The sequence below is a fragment of the Parasteatoda tepidariorum genome, chromosome 6 (assembly GCF_043381705.1).
Source record: "Parasteatoda tepidariorum isolate YZ-2023 chromosome 6, CAS_Ptep_4.0, whole genome shotgun sequence".
Lineage (NCBI taxonomy): Eukaryota > Metazoa > Arthropoda > Arachnida > Araneae > Theridiidae > Parasteatoda > Parasteatoda tepidariorum.
In genome coordinates this window covers 3,328,684-3,340,887 of record NC_092209.1, presented here as the reverse complement: position 1 = coordinate 3,340,887, position 12,204 = coordinate 3,328,684, and the positions used below count along the sequence as shown (strand labels likewise).

Genomic DNA, 12,204 nt, shown 5'->3' with positions numbered 1-12,204 from the left:
TGAGATGGAATGAGCTTTTGTGTGCGACTTTAAATCCGAATCGATTTGTTCAAAAAACGTTCCAAATGTTTCTGTTGAATCAGGATACGGAGATTTTTTCATATTAGTAGCATCGAATTTTGTTTCAGTTGCAAAAGGGTATTGCAGGTGAAATTTACTTAATTAAAGCAGACGTTGGCTGCGATAGTTTTAAGTGGGCGTTACTAAGTCATTTTTAAAGTACATCTTATAACATAGGAAGCGGCTTTTGTGGGAATTTTGTTTCAGTTGCATAGGGGCATTACAGGTGAAACTTACTTAATAAAAGTAAACGTTTGCTGCGATAGTTTTAAGTGGGCGTTACTAAGCCATGTGAAAAATGCCTCTTATGATGTCATAGGAATCGGCTTTTGTGGGTAACTTTAACTTTTCATCCGTATAGCCAAGTATTTGAATAAAAGATTTTAGACATTATCGCAAACTATAATTAAAGTTATTTATTTTTGTTTATGAAATAATAAATTTCAGAAAAAGAACTATAACAAAGGAAACTTGAAACGGATATATATAAAAAAAATTTATGAATTTAAACTACCAGTAATAAAAAATTAAATTTTATTATACTAATTTGAACAAAAGCTGCTATAATCGATCCTTCTCAGATCAATGAGACATGATGAGTTGGTTAACACGCGGTTTTGCGTGAAACGTGCGACACCAACCTTGTTACGCATATGCACGAGAACCATCTGATCTCTTAAAGAAGGATCCATTAAATTTTAAATGATAGAAAGGAAATTAACAAAATACAGACTTTTATTATAGTCTGTCAGCTAGACTGCGTCAGCCCTGCATGAATTATTAGACTACCGGGCGGGTGTGGGACAAGCCTTGAACTGACGGCTAGGTAGAGATTTTTTTAAAAAAAATTTCGATTTCACAGCTTTTCGAGAGAAAAAATAGAACATGTCGCGATTTTTTTTAGTTTTGAAATTTCTCTGTTGAGAAGAAAAAGTAAGATATGTACCAAAATATTTTACATTTAATTACAAAAGAAAATATACTCTTGCCATTAAATCTATTTTGGAAAAAAAAAGTTATTGAAATAAAATAACAATTTTTTCTTTGTAAACATTGATATTTTAAGCATTTATTTTTATAATTATTGTGCAACTGTCATATTTATCATGGTGAGGAAATTACGATTGATTTTTATTAGATTATTATCCTTGTCTACTTAATAAGTATTTTTAAGAATAATGTGCATTAAAGACAAATATCGGTTTTGTCTTTAATTATTTTTATACCAAAAATTATATGTCATGTTTCACATCCAAAATACTAACTTTTTTTAGTTTTGAAATTATGCGGTTAACAAATTTGTAAGTTATCAATCATGGGCTTTGATGCAAGTTACAGTTTTCACAAAAATAACTCAGGCGTTATGGAAAATAAATGAAAAAGTATACTCGGTTTGTGTTAAAGTAGTTTCGTGTAAGCATTACGTGGTCTTCCTGTTCGTGCAACCCAAATAAGGGTTGAAAGTTTATTCTTCATCACAAAGTTAGTTGACGCAGTTCCTCATGCGTTAACAAAGAGGGGTGGGGGCAGATAATTAAGTTTTATTAGACGGCAAAATTTTTGATATAACTTTTGTCTGATAACCTTTTCCACATAGTTGTTTTTGAGAGTCTAACTTAATTTAAAATTCAGCAATAAATTGATAAATCTTTTTATTTAAGAGGTTTGTTAGCAATAATGCGAAGATTTAATTCTTAATATTGCTTCAGAATTTCAAACAGTTACTATTCATTATTTTGAACGGCATGCGTTGAGTGAACATAGTTGTTTTTATTGTATAATCATTTACTATTTAAGAAAAAGGTAACTAGAATGGAAAAATAAGTTTGATATACATAGCATAACTACCTATTTGTCTGTTAAGTAAAGGCGGTCTGTGCACAATGCCTAAACGTACTGCTACAATCGTTGAGTATTTTTCGTTAAAGAGGTTATTTCATAATATTACGAAAACTTAATTCTTAATATTACTTTCAAAACTTTAAACAGTTATTTACTAGTCATTACTTCAATTGCATATGGTAAGTAAACTGAAGTAATTTTATTGAATATTTTATTATCACTATATATATATACTATTCTTAACAATNGACGTAAATAAAATACCGATTTACGATGATTGCAATATCTCGGTGTGTGCCGCTGAAAGCAGCAATAAACCGATTCGTCGGAATTAAGAGATGGTGAATAAAGGCGAAATTGAGATAAGTTGAAGAAAAAAATGGAATAGGAGGAGCGTTCTCAAGCAAAATCGTAATATAATAATAATATATATATAATTGTTCAGAGTTGCGCAAATAATAGTAATAAATGGTCCACATTGCATAACTTTTGTTCTAATTGTCAGATCTTCACGCTTTAGTACTCAATCTAAATAGATCTAGCAGGAAACCTCAAGTATGCGAATTAATTAGAGCAGGCGAAATTTCGAAATTAGACACAAAAATTTACTATCTCTGAATGTACATACCTTATTTTCAATGGATTCGGATTTCTGATCCCCAAAATATAGAAGGTCTGGGAAATATGAGTCCCACATTTTGATCAGGAAAGTGATCCAAAGTTTGGACCCCTTAATGCTAATTTAACTTCTACGTAGTTTGGCATATCCCAAAAACTTTTTAATCAAGTTGAAAACTTTTTTGCACACAACTGTTCTTCAAACAAAAATTCGTTTATCCCAAGATTCAATGCAAAAAATAACTTTTAGTATATATTTATTGTTTTTTATTATTTTATTTAATAATAGTCGAGTTGTAAGATATAAAATTTTTAATATGATTTTGAAGAATGTAATTTTATATCGCAATATACGAAATTTTAGTGAAATTGATGGAATAGTTCCAGAGAAATCAAATTTTAAATATGCGACTTTTTTAAAATTCGTTTACTCAGAACCCATTTCGCTCAAATGTTGTCTTTTGTCATTGAAAATTATATTTTTTAAAATGCTGTAAAAATTGTATATTTAGCAATTCAAAATTTTTTCGACTTTTATGAAATAAAATAATAAATATTTGCCGAGAGATATTGCAAATTGTATAAATAAAGTACAGAGCCTCTTTTCCATTTTTATTTTTTCTTATCGTATCATATATATTTATGTATATCAGAATGGTATAACCGAGGAGCCACCCACTAGAATAATAGACAACAAATTAATAAAAAGTGTCCACATTAACTCCTGTTCCCTCTAATTATTTTGCAATTGATTTTAAAGGGCAAAAATATCATTATACAATGTAACAAATTTAAAGACCAATGCACCATAGGTGAAACAAAAAAGTACTTTTTTGTTTCACTACTATAATCACTGGGTTATAAAATCATCCGCATTTTAATATTAAATTTGAAAGAGCGAAATCATAACTTTATCAAAACATGCTAAAACCATTCTTTAATAGAATCATTTTTGCCGTTTTGTGAAATCAAATTTTAATAGGCTAATGTTTTAAAAATTAAAAACTCTGCTTGTTCTTGTCTAAAATTAGAATTTTCTATTTTCTTAAATTTTGAAAGATATATAGCCTATAAATAACAATTCTCCCTCTACAAACAGAAATAACGAAGTTACAAATGCAACTTGCTCTTAAGGAAATTAAAGAGTGAGAGTTAAAATAATTATTGAGGTGGTGTGAAAAGGAATTCAGCCGAAAGCTATTTATGACTTGGTAAGAATTATAGAACGTTTATTATCATTCACTTGTCAATTGATCATCACTCTCATCATCATCATCTTCAGTAGATCAATCTATCTTCCCTCTATCCATCAATCAATCTATCTTCAGTAGATGCATGAAAACCACTTGATGTTATGTAAATGAACTTTACAGGAAAGAAATAAAACATTGAAAGTTGCTAAAGCATTTATAAACTTTTAAACAATGTTCAATTTTTAATTTTTCTAACCAAATAAATACCTTTTAAAAGCTTTCCTTATGAAAATGCGGCTTGCGTTTTTTTAAAACGCAAGTTCAGTAAAAATAAAATACAAATGTAGTAATAAATTTAACTTTGAGTGTATTTCTAAAATTTAAATTTGAAACATTTTTCTGTAAGTGTAGATATTTCCGTTCATAAAATCAAAAGTTCTCAAAACGAACGTGATTTTAATCCGTTCACTTGTTTTTATATTTCAGTCTTATACTACGAGTATTTCGGAATCTGCTGAATATCCTCAAAGTATATTGACGGTGATAGCCTCTGACAAAGACAGCCAGGAAGGTTTTGGAACAATCAAATATTCCATATCTGGCGATGGTAGTGACGTCTTCGATGTGGACGAAAACTCTGTAAGTATGTTCGTTTCGCTTCAACCCTTGCCTCCTAATCCTCCCTCATTGGACTGATCGTAAAGACACGGTTCCCAGTAGAAGACCCGAAGTCAAGCATTACTGGCCGCTGTCAGTAAGCGGGTGAGTGACCGAAGATTGCACCGAAGGTATCAGTCTTCGTTAAACTGTTCTACCGTGTGAAGTGCTCGATTTAACACGCAGGCCGTGAGGCTACCAAAGCAGAGGAGTCATCCCTTCAGTAGAGGATGACATGCCTTCGGATCATCCTCGGGGATGTTTTTCAGACCGTCGCCAATAGCCCATTGTGCAACTCTAGTATGGCTTAAATAAAATACCGATTTACGATGATTGCAATATCTCGGTGTGTGCCGGAATTAAGAGACGGTGAATAATGGCGAAATTGAGATAAGTTGAAGAAAAAAAAAGGAGTAGGAGGAGCGTGCTCAAGCAAAATCGTAGAGGTCTAAAAACCACCCACGACTGTCATAATTATAAGCATCCATCGGAATTATTTTTAGCATCATTGACGAATTTAATGTTGAGTTTGGCCATAACAACCCAATCCTTTTAATGCAGTGGTCGGCGAATTGTGGATCGCGAGCCACGTGTCATATTTTTTCAATTCGAAAGTGGCTTGTACTTGGATTCAATGTGGGCGAGCGAGTGATTAGAGCAGAGTTTGAAAGCCACTACTTTGATGCAAAAGTATAGGCATGACTCAGCATTCGAATAATCACATCTCTTAACATTTTTCTTTACATAATATGGTGATTTTTTGTGCTAAGCAATAGTTTGCAGAACCAAAATATACAGAATTGAATTCACCAATTTTAATATTCCTCAAAAAACAAAAGACAGTGTCACTCTCACATCACCTTTCACGCGAAAAGTCTGACAAGTTTTTTTGGCCTAAGTGCCTGGAGTGGAGGTTGAATATCATTTTTATAATCTCTTTCGATTTCTCGAAAATTTACAAACTGAACTTAATCGGATCTTTAGAATCGAATTAGATGCTGTCGACGAAAAGAGAGTTCTTAATTTGATACTGCTTAGGCAGAGTTGCCAACTTGCTCCCCTTTGTGATAACGCTTCTTTTTCTAAATAGTGGCAAAATTTATGCTTTTAAGTATGATGCTTAGTTCAATACATTTATTTAAAGTTATTTTTAAACAACTATGCATAAATGATTCGATATAGAGCCGTGGTGACTCAGGGCATCCAATGAGGTGAATCGGTTTCGAACCCCAGCGATGGCAGGTCAATACGAATTCCACACCGACCGCAGTGCTGACGTAAATATATCCTCAGTGATAGAACCATGGAAGGTTTTCGTGGTTTTTCTCACCATATAAAGCAAATGCGATTTTGTCCTTCACGACTGCAAATTTCTCCCAATACTTGATCTAAGAATTCCCTTGTCTTCTGGATTAAGTTCAAAGTTACACGGCTACGTAGTTGAACATTGATTGTCATAAATCCTAAATTGAGTCGACTGTTCAACGACGGTAGTAAAAAAATTGGTTCATATATTATAACAACATTTTGTTTCATTTAAACCTTTATGAGCCTTAAACCTTTTAGACCTTTGATGAATTCTTCCAAAATTCTGTAAGTTTTTATTCTTAATTTTCATCCACTTAAAAATATTTTGACTAAAACGGAGTAGTTGGCATCCCTGCTGAGGCGATCTTTTGGAGAAGACCTCGCACACAGAAAAATTGTCTGTATGATTTTTACAACAATTTGCAATACGTAAGGGTGGAACTTTCAAAAGAAAAATCTTTCTAAACGCACTTGGTGGTTTGCTTATAAGTCCGAAGCCTTGACAATGGAAGCACTGTACTTGAAAACGGCCAACTTTCAATCCTAATTGTGATCACTTAAAAAACGTGTTTAAAGACAACGATGTTGCTTATAGTCTCAGGAAGAAAATTTCAAGTTGCGCGATCTTAATGAATGAATGTCTAAGAGTCAGCAGCTGCAGTTAAAAGAGTTTCATCTTGCAGTGGTCGTAGTTTGTTTATTTTTAACATATATAAAAAAGAAAAGCATTCCCACAATAGCACGTTGAGATTGATACACCACAATTTCATGACTAGCGGCAATGTGACCGGCATTGCACGCAAGCTGTCTTTGTTTCCTAGACAAGCTGCCACCCCTCGATCTGAAGATGAGGAGGGGGTGAATTCAAGTTACCACTGGTGATCGAACCCCAGTCCTTTAAGATGACAATTCGGCATCTTAAGCACTGAGCCATCGCGGCTCTGAACGGAAAAGAAATTTTTTTTTAAGTATAAATCGTGGATATAAAATGATTTTCCAGATTAAAAGTAATGGTTAATAAAGAAATTGTGCTTCTACCGCCATTTACTTTTCAAAAAAATACATTTTGCCATTAAATGATGAGGCTGGGTGATACAACGGGTTAAAAGCTTTGTTGGTAAATTAAGGGTTAAATTATAGCTTGAAATATAAATATTTTTGTTCTTTAGCAAATACTAAAAATATAATTCAAAATATGATCGTCTTATCACCTCTTTTGGAGCCGGGATAGTCTGGTTGGCAGGGCGCTGGACTCTCGTTCGTGAGAACGGGAGTTTGAATCCAGCCAGAAGAAGAGACTCCCCGTGTAGTGAATGGTGACAGGTGCACATTAAATCTGTCAGGTTAGAAAGTCCTGCAAGTTCCCTTAACAAATCAAACCTCTGGGGGTACTGAATTGGAAATGGGTCGTTTTATGGTTCAGGTCAAAATGACGATCTGTGGATGAATGAATGGATACATGAATAGAACCGCTCTATAAACGGGTGTGACGTATAGGTGTGGAAGTCGAGTGTTTGGTCATAGATGGTGCCACTGAAAAACAAGAACAACACCCCTTGTCTTAATGGCCTACTGCAACAACAACATCACCTATTTTAAAATTTTCGTCGACCACGAATGTTTTGTTTGTGTTTACTTTCAATATAATTCAAAACTTGTGTGTTACAGGGAACTATATCTATAAGAGAAAACTCCACTCTGGACAGAGAACGCCAGACTGCTTACAACTTGCAAATCACTGCAACGGACAACCCAAAAGGATTGGCCAATCAAAGGCGCACATCAATCATAGTAAGAATTTTTTGAATGATTTATGTCGCTAAAGTAACTTTAGTATTTAAACGCAAATTTTTTATTGGTACTGTGATCCTGGGATAAATAAATAGTAGTGTAAACCAGAACTGCTAATTTTAGCCAATCTAAAAAATACTGCTGGGCTGCTGTGATCTGGAAAACGATGCCTAATAATGACTGACTGATACATTTGAATCAGAGTACGCAACCCTGGTTTTCTCCTTCATCTGAATTGAATAATAATTAAGGGTAGGGAGAGGGAAGAAGCTAGATCTAAGTTGGGTGAAAAACTTCTATATCGTATAAGAGCGAAGTATGGAATATGAGTAAATAACATATGAATTAATCGAAATAAATATATACACGAAAAATTATTAAAATGCTTAGAAAAAAAAGGGTCACACAATCGTCACCCCCGGTAGCCGGGATTGCCAGGTGCAGAGTGCATAGTTTTTCTAAATTTGAGATATTAGTCTAAATTGAGGTTAAAATATTTGAAGAGTACACCATCATTAATGAAGTTAGCGGTGGCAAGACTAAATGTAGCATTTATGTCCATTAACTCAAAATCTAATACTTTGTGAAAGTAGCAGGTAGAACAGTTTAGAGCATCCTTGAAAAGAGAAGCGTTAAGTTTATTAAGGTATCGATCTATTTCATCTAATTTTAGGTCATTGTAGTGACTAATGCATCGATGCAAACCTAGAGTTCTTTGTTTTAAGTCGTAGCGAAACTACAATTAAGATAAGACAAAATCAATTTAATTTTGTCATCATTCAAAAATTTCTTTTAGCGATTATTAAGTCTTATATAGGTATCAGATAGATTGGTGAAAAGGAAAATGAAGGCGAAACAGTGAATGGTTCCTCATTTACTTATAGGGAACTCTGTTCCGTTTGAAAGATCCAAGCTCCATCTATTGTGGCGTACATCACCTACACACCTATGGTATCATAGGACATTCCCTGACACCCTAAGGGACATAAAATTTGAACGAAGAACCCAGTCTGCTTTGACCAAATTTGCCAATTACTATTTGAAAATTCTAATCCTAACAGCGAAAGTTGTACAGAAATGTAATTTCTTTAGTTTTTTTGAATATTTCCATGACCATGCAAGTGATATGTTTTTTTTTTTCGCATTTAGGTTGTGATTAAAATATTGGATGAGAATGACAATGCACCTAAATTCAGCCAAGAAATCTACACAGCTGTCATTCCTGAAAATGTGCCCACGGAATTCAGTATTGTGACCGTAAAGGCGGCTGATGCTGACAGCGGACAAAATGGAGAAGTGCAGTACCTGATACAGGATGATGCTGACGGTCAACCCATCAGTAAGTTGGCAAAATACCGGAAGTTTTCTAAATTTCTTCCGATTTCAGGAAACTTGTTATTGTTTACATTCAGTCAACCTTCCACAGTGCTTATAGTGCGACTTTCAGGAGAACTCCTCCAGACACCCGTCTCGCGTCGTGGCGGGTACTATGGTTACGAGGAAAGGATACGTCGAATAGGGGTGTGGGGTGAATAGTTTTGTCTTAATTTCGGCGTAGGTCTTCGCGAGTAAACTAATCGACGCCTTATTTTCTCCATTTCACCCCCATTAGAAATGTGCTCTCCCTTGTTATAACAGTAGCAGACAGCCCCAGATTTTCAGTCTGGAGGAGTTCTCCTCAAAGCCGCACTATATGTATTTAACCGAAATGAAGTCAGCGATTTAGGTGAAAAAGTTTTAAGTTAGTCTAAATGTGTCTTCTACCGTTTTATTTCCCCTTCCAAATCAGTGATATACTAAATGTTAACCTTCATTGATACTGATACTGAGATTTTACCCTTAATCAAGAAATTAAAATGGTATATACCTACTCTTATATTCAACAAACATTATAGACCGTGATATATTGAGTTAGCAAATTATTCATCTTTTCATTCTAAATTTTTACAAACGGTTAACATCTGTTCTGGGGTCTTACAGAAAGAGAAAATAAATATTTATGAGAAGTGAAAAATATCTGGATAACGTTTTGGATAAAACTTTGCAATCATTCATACATTGTTTCCAATATTAGATGATTGTAACAAGATTTTTATTTCACTCTTTCTCTTAGAAAAAAATAACAAGTTCATAGCAGTTACAAATATAAGTAAGTAGTTAGAAAATTATTAATAATATCATTGCGGAACAAATTCGTTTTCTGTTGCATGAGATTTTTGAATGAGATATTTTTGCGTCACTGATTTCAAATCTAAAATCAGTTTCTGTCTTCAAGCTACAGTTTTTATACAATTTAATAATATATTCCTAATCAATTTGTCTTTTAAATTCACTGAAGCAAATACTAAGTGTCCCCACTTCTCTGGCACGAAAGGAGTGGTAGGATGATGGTGATAATTAATTTTAGCTTATATGATACATTAAAGTTTTATAACTCGGTCCTTAGGTGTTATTTTGAGAGGATAAGAGAAATGTATATGTATGTTTATAAACTTTTACGTTTTCTTTTTTTAAACTTAAAAATTCAGGAAAAAAAATTTATTAAACTGAAAATATCATTTTGAAAAAAAAATTTTTTGCTCTCGTAACTGATTCGAATTTGAAAATCTCGAATTCAGTAAGATAAAGTACTTGTAATTATGCAGCAAAAATTCGTTTCAAATCGCTATTTGCACGAAACTCGTTGCTTAGAAAAATTCAACAAATATTTTTTTATTGTCTTTTTTTAAGATTTAGAAGTCTATTCCCATAAACTATATGCATAGATATAAAAATTCCACGTGCAGATGGAAAATTAATTTCTTTATAAAAATGATACGCCCCGGTAGTCAGAAATATTTTAAATGCTTAAATTATGTTATTCTTTTTATGAAATGTGGGAACCCAGAAAAATTTTATTAAATGAAATTCAGCCCAGAAATTACAATAGTGAAAATAAATTCTAATCTAAAGTATTTCAAATCTCAACAATTCTAGGTAAATAGTTTTTCGAAGTTTTTGATTTCACTTTGACCAAATAATAACTTATTCTGAATGTGTAGGTTTCTTTGCTGTGGATCCGGTTTCAGGAGTGGTTTCCGTCATAAGGACACTTTCAGGTAAAGGACGTAGTGAGCCCTACACGGTTAAGATCAAAGCCATGGACAGAGGAACTCCCCCCTTGCATTCGATCTGTCATCTACTGGTTGTCATCGGTGACATCTCTACCAATGATGGAGTTCCACAATTCATCAGACCCACTGCTGGAGAAGTAGCCTATATACAAGAGGTTCGTCCGTTTAACTCTGTGATTCCTGAGCTTTTTGTCTCGCAGACCCCTAACAAAGTTTTTCGATTTTGGGTAGACCCCCTGCTTACCTGATATAGATTTTTTGTAAATTCATCAACTTTAAATGTATTTTTGACAGCTGGTATAGTGCTACTCACTGTGAAAGATTTAAATTTTTAACTGCAGTGAAATGTAGTGTGAACAAATTAAGAAAAAAAAACACAATTTAAACTATTTTTATGCATTTATTAATTAAATTCAAATTAAAACAAACCTAATTAAAATTTAGTATCTGTTATTATCATCTATGTTTAGTATCTGTAAATTATCAGCATTTGGCATTAATTTAGTTAGGTTTAATCTCATATCTCCTCGGTTAATGATGTCCAGTCCGTTTCTTTATTTTTTTTTCTTGTTTCTTTCTTTCTTTTTTTTTTTTTTTTTTTTTTTTTTTTNTTTTTTTTTTTTTTTTTTTTTTTTTTTTTTTTTTTTTTTTTTTTTTTTTTTTTTTTTTTTTTTTTTTTGTTAGGAGATTGGCAACTGCGCTGAAACACTTTTCCACTAGCCACTAGGTATGAAGATGGAAAGGCAATTAAAAACTTTCCCGCGATATTCCATAATACAGGATAAGTATACATGCATTATGTGCACGTTTTTACAAGTTCGAATTGTATTTCGACCAAAAAGCGAATGCCAACCACTTTCACAATTTTATGAAACATACTAATTTAATTTGATTAATATGTCAATTGAATAAAATAGTGCACTTTACTCCGCTACTAATATTATAATTCCGGAAATAAGTTTGTATACAAAACTGTAGTAGTGTATTGTCGGTCTGTTTATTACATTTTCTCGCAAAAAGTAAGCAACAAATCTCCGCCATCTTGTGCGCAGATAAAGTTGGAGGTCTAGCTAGCTAAAGAGTTGACACAGGCTAGGCTACAATTTACGTCTGAAATATACTTTTTTGTTACAAAATAAAACCTTACTTGCAGAGAAAATAAAAACGCACGCGAGCGGAGCTGCAGGCAACTGCTAGTTTATAATAAATCAGTTTCATATATTAGAAAATAATCCTAAGAACTTAAATTTTAATAAAATTTTTACTTAATAGTTTTATAAATTATGTAGAATGTAGATAGATATATTTCTTTATATTTCAAAGTAGTATAATGTAAGTAAATAGGTACTATCAGTGTTTGTTGATTATTCCATTCATGAAATGCAAAAATTAAAGGCACTACTTGCTTATATGAGATCCACTATCGTTGACCCCCATTTTCCTCTCATGGGCCCCTTGCATGTTTTCGTCGACCCCTGGCCTGGGGGTCGATTTAGACCACTTTGGGAATCACTGATTTGCATTTAAGTTAAAATTAATATATTCTACAAGCACACAAAGTTGAAAAACATGAAGCTTTCAAAAAATGTCCACACTTTTGGCCACCACTGTATATATATATA

At 33.0% G+C, this 12,204-nt stretch overlaps 1 protein-coding gene and 1 non-coding gene across 3 annotated transcripts in view; both read left to right on the top strand.

The window, feature by feature from the left end:
• LOC107438897 (cadherin 74A) overlaps window positions 1-12,204 on the top strand; it is a 128,682-nt gene that overhangs the window by 93,271 nt on the left and 23,207 nt on the right. For both annotated transcript variants that reach the window (XM_043044638.2, XM_071181921.1), the window contains exons 24-27: window positions 4,200-4,352; window positions 7,347-7,469; window positions 8,619-8,808; window positions 10,511-10,737. In XM_043044638.2, the coding sequence (XP_042900572.2) occupies window positions 4,200-4,352; window positions 7,347-7,469; window positions 8,619-8,808; window positions 10,511-10,737 (693 nt within the window). The remainder of the gene's footprint in view (window positions 1-4,199; window positions 4,353-7,346; window positions 7,470-8,618; window positions 8,809-10,510; window positions 10,738-12,204) is intronic.
• On the top strand, window positions 631-734 carry LOC122269809 (small nucleolar RNA U13). Its single transcript, XR_006225405.1, has one exon. It is a non-coding gene; the product is annotated as a small nucleolar RNA U13 (small nucleolar RNA).